This window comes from Leiobunum rupestre, chromosome 3 (assembly GCF_980474605.1).
Source record: "Leiobunum rupestre chromosome 3, qqLeiRupe1.1.hap1, whole genome shotgun sequence".
Lineage (NCBI taxonomy): Eukaryota > Metazoa > Arthropoda > Arachnida > Opiliones > Sclerosomatidae > Leiobunum > Leiobunum rupestre.
The window spans coordinates 61322413-61334249 of record NC_143386.1 but is presented as its reverse complement, the minus strand read 5'-3'; the positions used below and the strand labels follow the sequence as shown (position 1 = coordinate 61334249).

The 11837-nt window shown below is 34.4% G+C and overlaps 5 protein-coding genes across 5 annotated transcripts; 3 read left to right on the top strand and 2 right to left on the bottom strand.

The window, feature by feature from the left end:
* Positions 1-1028, top strand: Psf3 (DNA replication complex GINS protein Psf3). Its single transcript, XM_090168902.1, has 4 exons — positions 1-240; positions 320-588; positions 647-863; positions 923-1028. The coding sequence occupies exons 1-4, from the start codon at positions 108-110 to the stop codon at positions 925-927; spliced, it is 624 nt and encodes a 207-aa protein (XP_090025028.1). The 5' UTR covers positions 1-107; the 3' UTR covers positions 928-1028.
* On the bottom strand, positions 916-2309 carry ND-30 (NADH:ubiquinone oxidoreductase core subunit S3). The gene is made up of 5 exons (XM_090168900.1): positions 2169-2309; positions 1889-1963; positions 1587-1834; positions 1402-1527; positions 916-1334 (listed from the first exon to the last, which is right to left on the bottom strand). The coding sequence occupies exons 1-5, from the start codon at positions 2242-2244 to the stop codon at positions 1038-1040; spliced, it is 822 nt and encodes a 273-aa protein (XP_090025026.1). The 5' UTR covers positions 2245-2309; the 3' UTR covers positions 916-1037.
* Positions 2310-2363: 54 nt separating this feature from the next.
* slmo (PRELI domain containing slowmo) lies at positions 2364-3826 on the top strand. Its single transcript, XM_090168901.1, has 5 exons — positions 2364-2521; positions 2670-2835; positions 2904-2990; positions 3052-3122; positions 3192-3826. Exons 1-5 carry the CDS (start codon positions 2490-2492, stop codon positions 3469-3471), a joined length of 636 nt encoding a protein of 211 aa, XP_090025027.1. The 5' UTR covers positions 2364-2489; the 3' UTR covers positions 3472-3826.
* A 263-nt stretch (positions 3827-4089) lies between these two features.
* AIMP1 (aaRS-interacting multifunctional protein 1) lies at positions 4090-5191 on the top strand. Its single transcript, XM_090168898.1, has 2 exons — positions 4090-4396; positions 4461-5191. The coding sequence occupies exons 1-2, from the start codon at positions 4178-4180 to the stop codon at positions 5151-5153; spliced, it is 912 nt and encodes a 303-aa protein (XP_090025024.1). The 5' UTR covers positions 4090-4177; the 3' UTR covers positions 5154-5191.
* Positions 5192-5589: 398 nt separating this feature from the next.
* On the bottom strand, positions 5590-11487 carry LOC149953691 (putative phospholipid-transporting ATPase IIA). The gene is made up of 19 exons (XM_090168897.1): positions 11293-11487; positions 11003-11185; positions 10785-10932; positions 10612-10725; positions 10380-10547; positions 10094-10321; positions 9883-10035; positions 9727-9816; positions 9445-9515; positions 9201-9366; positions 8746-9129; positions 8520-8681; positions 8364-8456; positions 7858-8301; positions 7504-7802; positions 6760-7000; positions 6640-6697; positions 6374-6577; positions 5590-5735 (listed from the first exon to the last, which is right to left on the bottom strand). The coding sequence occupies exons 1-19, from the start codon at positions 11322-11324 to the stop codon at positions 5602-5604; spliced, it is 3372 nt and encodes a 1123-aa protein (XP_090025023.1). The 5' UTR covers positions 11325-11487; the 3' UTR covers positions 5590-5601.
* Between the last annotated feature and the right edge of the window lie 350 nt (positions 11488-11837).

Genomic DNA, 11837 nt, shown 5'->3' with positions numbered 1-11837 from the left:
TCCGCTTAGACTGTTATAGGTCGCGTCTTACAATAATTTTACTTTTAGTATTAGTCAGCGAGGCTCTTTTAGTTTCATTTTAATTACTTCGGCGTGTAAATTAATTTATGTCTTCGTCATCGGGAAATACTTCCATCGGGTTTAATGAATCAGGACGAGGTGATTATTTTTCAATAGGTAGTATTTTGGCAGAAAATGAAAGAATACCTTGCAAATTTGAGAGAACCATTCCTAAATTAGGTCTGTTTTGAAACCTGATCTGTAATATATCTTGCAATATACGTGTGATAAATTTTATATTAAAATTATCTGTTATTAGGGATGCTAAGCACTTCAATAGATACTGAAGAGTTACCAGCAGGTACAAAGATTGATTTACCAATATGGATAGCGAAAGAACTTGTACGAACAAAACTCTGTAAAGTTGAAGTACCCAAGCCATACAGGGAAACATACAGAGAAATATTAGAAGCCGATGCTACTACCGTTGATCTGTTAAAATTAAGCTTCTATTATTATAAATTTGGCCTTAATTTGTTACAGTTTCAATTTCCTGAGAATGAAGAAATAAGCAATTCGCTAATCCAAGTACGCTCCTAACTCTGCACACAAAACTTCCTTATAAAATTTCAACAATTCTTTGCAGACTTTTCAACAAAGAATAAGGAAGATAATAGACATTTCTCAAAATCCTTTAAGAAGGGGAATAGAGAGCAAATTTGAATTAAATTTGGATCGAGATGAAAAAGAACTATTTAAAATCAGTCAAAAGTCAATGAGAGATTTTGAGCAATGGCAAGCTCGAACGTCAACCAAAATAACACCTCCAGAAATTATTAACAATTTCAGGAAACGAAAGAGAGGTTAGACCATGTTGCAAGTAAGCAAAATAGGATTAAATTAATTTGATTTTTAATTTCAGTTTAAAGAAGCTGGTTTTTTTTATTACTTTTTTTTAATACATGTAATCTAATTTTTCCTCGCTGTATAATAAACAAATTTAAGGTCTACCTTATATTTACAAAATACCAAGAATTTTATTTGTTTTCTTGGTTGGGGGGCTTTGGTATTTTAACTTCTTCAGCTCCTGATGATATAGTTGACCTATGAGCGGGAAAGGTTTCCCATGGCCCCACTAGGTCAAATTTCCTGAATTCTTGACTTAGTTCTACTGGCTCTACTACGACCCTCTTAACTTCATCGTCATACCGAACTTCAACATAACCACTTAGTGGAAAATCTTTCCTAAATGGATGTCCCTCAAAACCATAATCAGTCAAAATCCTTCTCAAGTCAGGATGATTGGCAAAAAACACACCATACATGTCCCAGATCTATTGACAGATATTTGAAATGGAATCATATGATTACGTTTATTAAATTAGTTACAATGGTACGAACCTCTCTCTCATACCAATTTGCAGCTTTATAGACATCGCAGGCTGAATCAACAGATGTAAGTTCATCAGTGTATGTTTTAACCCTAATTCGAGCATTATAACGCAAAGAGAGTAGATTGTACACAACCTATAAAATATTTAGTGGTATGACTTTTCAATTTTGATATTAGTCATAATTAATTTTACTTCAAATCGGTTTTCGCGAGATGGGACATCAACACCAGCGATATCAGCAAGTGACTCAAACTGAGCAGTATGATGATCCTTTAGAAAGGTTAATACGGGAATAATTCCTTCGGGTACAACCATAACTTCAAGCTCATTTCCATGGGTGATTTGTACTTCTTGAACAAATTTGGGTAGGCATTCCCCAACATACAGTCCAAATTCTTTTAACTGACTTCGAATCATCAAATTTGGTTGGCTAACCATGGCTATAACATGTTATTTATCATTATAGTATCTTCCACATTAAAAAAAATACTAACGTTTAGGGATTTCCGTTTTGGCATCAGTACTCAACTCACGTAACAGTAGAGTATTTATACATGGTTTTGTTCCAGCTTTAATTCAAATGTAATACCATTAATATTTGAATAGGAATGACCCATGAATTAATTAGTTTATAAATCCATGAATGACCTTTACTATAATATATAGTAAGCCTTGGTACAATTTATTAATTTGTCATTTAGGTTACTTAAGATTTAATTTGTGATATATTGAAAAGTATCATCAATGCAAAATATAAAATATTTTTTATATTACCAGCAAATCGAGGAAAAATTGACAGGGTTGGTCGTAATTTTGAAGAATTCCGAAAAACATTCGCTAAAGTTGCCATTTTTAAAAGCCGATTTATAGCAGACGCTTTTGCCTTACTACCAGTTTTACATTGAAATAACTGCCACTTCTGTGCAATATTTAAAATATTAATTGGCAACGATGTGAAAAAGTTATGACGAAATTTTTGGGAAAAGTTCTTTTGGATACAGTTACTATCAGGTAAGGTGGGGGCCTCACCTTGTCCGGAATAAACGGATTTGTCAGTTATTCGTATGATAAATTTTAACAAGTTGTACTAAGAAAATGAAAATTTGGACTTCCGAACATACCTTTAAGTAATAATTTCGAATTTTACTATGTCTAATGCACGCTTTTTAAAAGTTTAAACATAAGCCTTGTCTGTTTTACCTTGAAACGACCTCCCCTTGCTAGACTCTTTCAAGGTGCTTTTAATCTAATTTAATATAAATCTTTATTGAATAGTCATCCCTGGGAAACAGTTGCCCAGGCTACGTGGAGAAAGTATCCCAACCCTATGAATCCAGCCGTTGTTGGAATAGATGTTATAGATCGTCACATAAGTAATGGAGTTTTAAAATCACACCGTTTGATAAGCACAAAGTGGGGCCTGCCAGGGTGGGCAGTTGCGGTAAGTTATTTTTTTGCAACCATACATAATCAAAAAGTCAAAAACTTTGTTGAAATATTTTAAAATAGATATTAGGAGCAGATAGGACATGTTTTGCTAGTGAACATTCAGAAGTAGATCCAGCTAATAAAGTTTTAACATTTCAATCAAGAAATGTAATGTATTACAAAATTTGTGAATTGTTCCATTTAAAACTAACTATTAATGTTTATTTAGCTAACGTTTTGTAACGAGTTATCAATAGTTGAAAAATTAACATATTGTCCTCATCCAACGAGGGAAGATTGGTGAGTTATTTGTTTTTGAAAGATTTTAAATTCAAATTTCAATTACATTCAATCATTATATTTTTATAGTACATTATTAAAGCAAGAAGCCTTAGTAACGGTAAAGGGAATTCCTTTGAGCAGTTTCTTAGAAACCTTCTTAGCTGGAACCATCTCAACAAATGCCAGCAAGGGTCGACAAGCTATGGAATGGGTTATAGGAAAAATAAATTGCGAGGTCCAAGAATTAACGACCAGAACTGTAAAAAGTATGGATGAAATCACGACTGTCGCGAAAAAGGGAATGGACGATTTAACTCATTTTGCGGAACCCTTAGCAAAAAACCATCATTTACATTTTAAAAAGTAGTAAAGAAATTCAATGATGTTATGCCTTAATAAAAATTCGCGTAGATTTTTTAAACTTTGGGTTTTCTTTTATTGCTGTATGGTTGCCTTGAAAGTTGTAAATGAAAAGGATATATTTATTATCTAAAATATTTAAAAACACTTTGATTACGAGAGGAATCGAATAGTGAAAATGTATGGCTATTTATATAAGCAAAAAAGAACCTTTTTTAACTTTAGTAAGATAACAATCTTTCTATTTGTATCGTGTAGAGTTTGCTTTTGTTTTATATGTTGGGCCCAAATCATTTCAAAGTACGTTAAATACTTGTAGGCACTTTGCTATTAAACACAGTTATTTTGTTCATGACAAAAAATGTCAATAATAAATTATTTTGGCTATATTTTTTTACATGTCATTTTATATACAATTTTTCCATCACCTACAGATAAGGCTAATTGTAATTTACGCATGCTATTGCAAAATATATAGAGTATCTTATCAAGCCAGAAATTCACGTTTTTTAAAACACGTGTGCACCCACTTCACTCTCCCCTAATAAATAAGCGGATATTATCCATTATTTCTCTAAGGAAAAAAATTCGAATATTCTGGCAGCCTGGCAATGATCAGGGCCATTTCTTTCTCTTTGCGTCATCATTCGAGATTCAAACATTTTTCAAATTTCTCTTCGAAACAAGCAGTAAGGTTAACAAATAAAACCAAAATGAGCTCTATAGACCATTTAAGTTCTCAAGCCGCTAGAGCTGATCTGTTAATTTCTCAACTTCAACAAGAAATAAGTTCGATAAAAGACCATGCCTTGTCCAATGTGTTCAACAATGAGCAAAACCGTCTTGAAAGCGAAAATCAAGTTTTACGCCAAGAAATCGAGGAATGGAAGCATAAGTTAGTTCAGTTAGAGATTTCACATGGAATAAACCAGGTTATTTCTGAATGTCTAAGAATTAGAAGTTTTAAATACTAAGCCTAACTACTTAATTTTGTAGATTCCAATACCATCTACAAAGCGTGCCAAAGAGCCACAAGCAGAAAGTAAAACTACACCAGTTACTACAACCCCTATATCAGCCCCATCTCCCCCTAAAACTTTACCATCACCTAAAGCTGAGAAACCTGTTAAGGCTGAGAAAAAAGGAGCAAAAGAATCATCAAAACCTGTGGCTAAAGCAGCTGAGGATGATACTGTTGATGTGGGCCGTTTAGATTTAAGAATTGGACGCATACAAGCCATTGACAAACACCCTGATGCTGATGCTCTTTATGTAGAGCAAATTGACTTAGCCGAGGATAAACCAAGGACAATAGTATCAGGACTGGTCAAACACATCAAAGCTGAAGATTTAAAAGATCATTTAGTTATGGTTTTATGTAACTTAAAACCAGCTAAAATGAGAGGAGTTGCGTCAGAAGGGATGGTCATTTGTGCAAGCTCTCCTGATAAAGTAGAAGTTTTAATTCCACCACAAGGATCAATTCCTGGGGACAAAGTAATATGCAAGGGCTTTGATGCTAGACCAGATATTCCCTTTATGAATCCCAAGAAAAAGGTTTTTGAACAAGTAGCACCTGATTTAAAAGCCAATGATCAAGGCATAGCTACGTACAAGGGAATTCCTTTAGAAATTGTTGGAAAGGGTGTCGTTAAAGCACCTACCATGACTAATTGCCAAATTAAATAAATTAAATCTTATTTTTCATTAAACCTATTTGAAAATAACTTTCATAGAGTCTTTTATTTTGCCAGATATACAACACCAATATAATTAAACCTTAATATAAAACAATCAAAATTGGACTTCAAATCAGGCTTTGGTCAAAGAAAGATTTTCAAATTCCCCCCACTATCAATTTCGACTTAATTTTAATGCAAAAGTATATTACAAATTTTTACACACAATGCTTGACTAGAAAGTTAAGTACTAAGAAGAAAAGAACCCCACTTAAACATTAAATTTCAACTTACTGAATTAGATGTCTTTCTATAGGCTGGTTTTTGAAGTAAAAGAAGCTTATTTAGCCATGAAAATTTGCAGTTTTTTGCATTATAGTCAAAAGCCTATTTTGTGGCTCATAAATTAAATAAAAATAATTTATATAAAAAGTGTCATATTGCTCAAAGTTAAGCACTTAAGTTAGTTTGGAATAGCTAGGCGGGGCCACTTTCTTATGCAAATATTTCAGAATGTACAAAGGTAAACAGCTGATCAACGTAATCACAGTCGCTTTCCATAGGAAAGTTAATGTCCATATGAACTGCTGATCTGAAAATGCATCAATTTCAAATTTAATACTTTGATTGTTTAATATAAAAAACACAAAAATTGTCCAATAGGGTTTGATATATTGATATGGCGAGGGGGTTGTAAACAGAAGCTAAGAAAAACACTTCAACTTGACTATTGTGTAGCCCCAACACAAATGGAGAATACATTTGGCAAAAACATTAGAAAAATCAGAGGCTTCTAATTAGTGGATACCAAAATGCTAGAATCTCTATGCTGCATAATTATTGCACATCAAAGTTTTACTGCTAAAAAAGCAGACTATCTTAAACAATCTATATACATGAAACATTATTCTAATTTCCCGACACTGGTATGAAATCATCAAACAACCCATAACTATCTGGCATTAATCTGTAGACCGTCGTTCTGATTAAAATATTAGTATGGATTAAAATTTGGAGTTTTCATTTAAAAATATAGGGAGTGTATTTCTTTTACCACACTCAGGTAACTCAAAAAGCGATCTGGGAGAGCTCTTAGATTGTGCTAATAAGGTAATCTTATTTATAAATGGATTGATCCAAGAGCACTTGAACATAAACAAAATGGTCCATTAGAGATAACGATAGCTACTTGCTAGTTTCAAAACAGTAAAATATAAGAAAATGCCTTACCAAAGGAGTTCTTGAAGATTATTAACGAAAGGCCATATATGGTGAGACTGAAAACTTCGGCTAGAACCATTGCCCAGTGCCAGGTTCTAACTGTCAAAGCCACCATCAAAAGCTCTGTCAAAACTAACGACGTAAAACTGATAGCAACTATGTGAATGAACTCATCCTCAAACAGCAACAAAGCTCCGTACATTATAATGCCTCCTGCCATAGAAACAACATTTGTAACAAGGAATACAACAAACTTTAAAGTTATTTTTCATTACCTTGATAGATACTGATTAACACCCACATAAAAAAGGTTTTATAAGATAAGGACCGACCCTATAAAAATTGTACAAAATAAACAAATAATATTTTAAATCTTGCCAAATAGGTTTTCTTACCTTGCTCAATTCTTTATACAATTCAGGGTAGGTTAAAGCTATTTTTGGCTGAACATCCTTGTCAAGAACCAATGAAAACACCGGAAACATAGTATAAATTGTGGCATAGCCAACCATCAGGAACCCTTGATACAATGCAACAGATGCAAAATAGAAAACCGAGGAAAAAACAGCCTGCATTGTGGAAATGATAAGACCTCGGTGAATCACAAACTGACTTAAAGCAGCTGTGCGCTTGTAACTGAAATATAATTTGGAAAAATCAATTCCAGATTAGACCACTGACATTCTTGAACATGCTCGTTTTAAACTAGCTTAGGCTGATTGAGGTTCAAGTCTAAGGACATGCCGTATATATAAATTAGCATAATTTTGAGAATATACACCTCATTTTATTTAGTACTGAAACTTTAGATGTGGTGGGGGCAGCGTCTCTCACGACTTATTTCCTTTTTTGGGGACCACAAAGGTGAAAGTTACTTGACCGATCTGAGTTTAGGATCACTGATTTTCTGTGATCCAGCCTGAGAGGGCCCTTATAGTCAGAGTGAAGTTGAAGGGAAAAAATAGTTTCGAGACTCAGCAATTGTAATTTTTGCATACTGTTGCCACGGGTCTGGTCTGGCTTATTTTTGGATGCAGCATACCTATAGCCTTTCATTTTCTTACTACAATTTTTGGGGAGTGCTGCTTATACTCTACTATGGCCTATCTAACTGAAAATAAGTTAGAATGGTACCATACCTATATCGTCCATGCACAACTAGCAACTGAGCCAAATGACTAAATTGAGTAATTGAGAAATCAGCAGCAAGGGAAGCTTGTTTTCCCTCTTTACCAACAAGTCCAATACCAACGTCGGCTTCTTGAATCATGCTGACATCATTTCCTCCATCTCCAACGGCACAAGTTCTTTTACCAGTTTGATCTTTAACTAAAGTAACCACTTCCGCTTTCTGAGTAGGAGAGCAACGACAGCAAACAACTGCTGGGCACTGACAGGCTAATTCCAAAAACTCTTTGGGATAATGACGAAGGCACCACTACCATCAAAGGAGATTAATACATAATGAAACAACAATAATTAAAGACTATTACTTCTAAGGATTCTCCATTTATGACTAGAGCCGTATCATTCTTCCGTCTGAAGGCATTAAGTTCCAAATGAGCTTCCGTTCTACTTGTAACAGTTTGGAATGCATGGAGAGGTTGCGTCCGCGACACGAGATGTGATGATTTGGCAATACTGACTGCCGTCTCAAGTTTATCACCAGTTAACATCCACACTTTAATTCCAGCATTTCTTAGAAGCTCTAACGTTGGTCTAACATAATCTTGTAGCTTATCTTCAACTCCTGTCACACACAGTAGCTCCATGTCCCTTTCTAAACTTTCCAACACAGCGTTCACTTTTGAAGCTCTGTCCTGGACACTTATTTTAGCTTTTTGATAACGAGCTTCAAAGTCAGCATATTGCTCTTCACTAAGGATCCTCTTGCCAACAACAAGCGTTCTAAGACCTTCTCTAGCCATATTTCCGCACTAAAATGATTTTAAACAAATTAGCAAAACATTACAAGTATCAACAATGAGAAAAATCTCACTTCTTCATTCAGCCAATCATTATATTGAACAATGGAAGACATTACAACATCAGCTCCTTTCATGAAAAATAGTATTTCTCCACTAGATTCTTCCTGTAATGTAATTTTACATATGTTTAGCCACGGAGAATAAAAAGTCATTATCAAATAACTTACTTTCAAAATTGCACCCATGCGTCTCGATTCTGATGTAAAGGGAAAAATCTGCAATATTTGATACTGAAGAATTTCGCCCTGCGGTGTTCGTAGATGCAATGACTGAAGGTCACGATGAACTAAGGCTAAGCCAACCCTCTCTGTCCAAGAGACTAAGGCAACCTAACATACAAACCATAAAAGTCTTAGCAAAACAATCTTCAATGACCTGTATGCAAAAACCTACTTCATCTGGACTCGATGCTTGATACACAATTTTCTCCACCTTTTTGGTTTTAGAGCCACCTTCCTCCTCCATTTCCACTTCCATTCCGCGGTTTACTTTACCACTAGCAACGTAATAATCCTCTCCGATTTGAATGTTTTCCTGGTCTGTTGGTGTCACGGATTCATCAATCACAGGAGTGACGTTATGACACAAAGCAATGGCTCGTACAGCTTCCTGAACTCTCGTTACTTCAGTTCGTCTCATACGAGGCACACTTAAAGGTCCAGAACCTGATGGCGGGTTAGGAACAGCTAATTGGTAAGCGGTCCGCAAATGAAATGCAACCTCATCGAAAGAATCAGAGCTGTAGGAAACTGTCCCCAAATGAAGCCTTTTGAAAACCTGGATATATATGTATATCAATTAACATTATATTATAACAATTAAATTCAACATTAACGCAGTTGCATTACCATTTCATTTCTAGTTAATGTTCCTGTTTTATCAGTAAGAAGGTAGTTTATCCTTCCCAGATCTTCTGGAATAGTTGTACTTCGAACCACAGTTCCTGGAATATCTGGATCATGTTGAATCATCCAGGAGTAAACTACCTTAGCTACGTCTAAATTAACACGAATGCTAAAAAAATTCATTTTCAATTCCTTTTAGAAAATTTTTTCCTTTAATAAAGAATATTAAATTGTTAATTAAACTAACCTAATGGGAATGATGTAAGAGAACAGCAAAATGAATCTAAATAAGTAACGATACCATGGCCCACTAAAACCCTGAAATGTAATATTGTTAGACAAAACCCTTAAGGCAGCTGCACACATGAGACGCGACACAACGCGAAAATAGAACAATCCTAGTTATGTACATGCTTCGCTTAGTTGTGCGCAAGCTTGGTTTTTGAAACGACGCATGAGTGTGAGCTCAATAATCGCTTGCGAGTTTTATGTGTGCATCCACCTTAAGAACTTAAAAGTTTAATATTACTTTTAAGGTCATCATAACGAATGCCAAACCAATAACTGCGGCAAACAAAACTTTGGTCAGTTGGTTAAGTTCCATATCCAATAATCCCACCTAAAATCAATGACGACACTTAATAATTATTTTTGGTTAGAATTCTAAGTAATATAAAACAATTACTTTACTCCTGGGTGAAGAATTGTTCATAGAACTTCTAGTTTCCACTCCCGTATAAACCACAATACCAATTGCGGTTCCGGAAGCAATGACTGTATTAGCCCACAAGGCATTTTCAGCATTTAAGGCCAATTCAGCTCCTTCACCACCATCATTCTATGAAATAATTTGTAAATTTAAATTTCTAATGTAGATAATATAAGGGAAATCTTACTCTTGTAAATTTTCCAATGAAGGAATGAATGTCTTTCTGTGGCTTTTCAGCAAAAACTGAGGCATCCATTTCAAATAGTTCCTCTACAGTAGTCAGTCTTTGAGTAGTTTCCACTGCAACACGTAGTTTCCAGTCTGTTTCGCCATCTAGTTGATCAGTTCTTATAAAACAGGTTCCGTTTGCTTCCGTTGTTCTTAAAAAAATCATATCCGCGGGCACCCTTTGATTCTGAAATAATTTACAGTAAGAAACAATCAATCTAAAAAAAAACAGCTTGATAACGAACCTTTTCAACCATAATGAGGTCTGACACTTTAATATCTGCGCTAGGTACTAATACAACTCCTTTTGAAGTAAGCTTTCTAAATTTTTGATTATTGACTTCTTGATCTCTTCTGTGACGTCTAAAATCATCTATTGCTTCTCTTATTAATGTGACAGTCATTATAAAACCCTGAATAAAAAACCAGTGATCAATTTTTTTCTTTGACATTTATAATAACAAAGAAATAAATTACCAATGGTCCCCAATAAGTATGCAAATAACCTATCCGAACATCAGGGATAAACTGGGAGCAGGCCATAACGAGGAAATAGAGGTTCAAAAAGAATTTGAATTGGTTAAATAATACCTACAAAAATAAGGTTTTTAATATAAAGAAAAAACCATAATATTAAGTACACAATTTACCAATGGGATAAAGGTGAAAAAGTTGTATTTCTGATTGCATATTTTGTTAGGAGGAAAACTCTCATTACAAGTTCTGCCTATAAACACTACTCTCGGTCGCAATACACGACCACCGCAGCATCGAAATGAAGACATTTTTTTACAACACCTAGTTAGTGACAAAATTTTAAATTGAATACAGTAATTTTTAGAATCTAATAAAGCCGTGCAATTCTAACTTTAACAAACAATTATGGGTGCAGTTGCACAAACAGCAAAATATTTTATTCACGGTGCTTTTCTTTTTTGGAAAAACAAATCCTTCCTCTAAAAGGGACTCATCCTCAGCTGCTTCAAAATCTTCATCACTACTGAGGTCGTTAGAGCCCGGATCGTTGAATTTGTTCAAGATACTTTGTGACCTGTGATATGAATATAAAAAAAACCCGTCAATAAAGACATTGTGTCATTATGTTATTAGCTTTATCATAGGGTATTTCCCAAGCGACAAAGGCCTAAGACATGATACCTGTGATTTTGAGTAGAACGTAAACTTATCATTAGTATACCAAAAACGGTATTCTTATAATATTTTTAGACGTACAACGTCATTATTTCAGGTCTCAACCCGAAATTGTTAATTAGAAATAACACAAAATGTCAGTAATAAAAACACTTTTAACTTTTATCACTCCCCCGTTTTTTGACATCCCGTTTATAAATAAACAAAGCTAAGACTAAAGCAGTAATGCACACTTCGACCAAGCTTTGACATTATTTAAAAATCACATAACTTCGACAACCAAGAAAACGATTATAGCGATTAGACGCTTCAATAAAAAATCTGCAAGGAAATTGTCCAAAATTAATATTTCCGATAGCCAGGACCCAAAAATTACTGTTTATATAGTGCTTGTTAAAGTAAAGTAAACCTTTCACCAGTCCTGTTAATAGGCGCTTCAATAAAACATCTTCAAGGAAATCGCCAAAAAGTAATATATCCGAGACCCAGGACCTGCAAAATACTGTTTATATAGTGCTTTTTAAAATAATGGAAACTTTTCACCTGTAAAG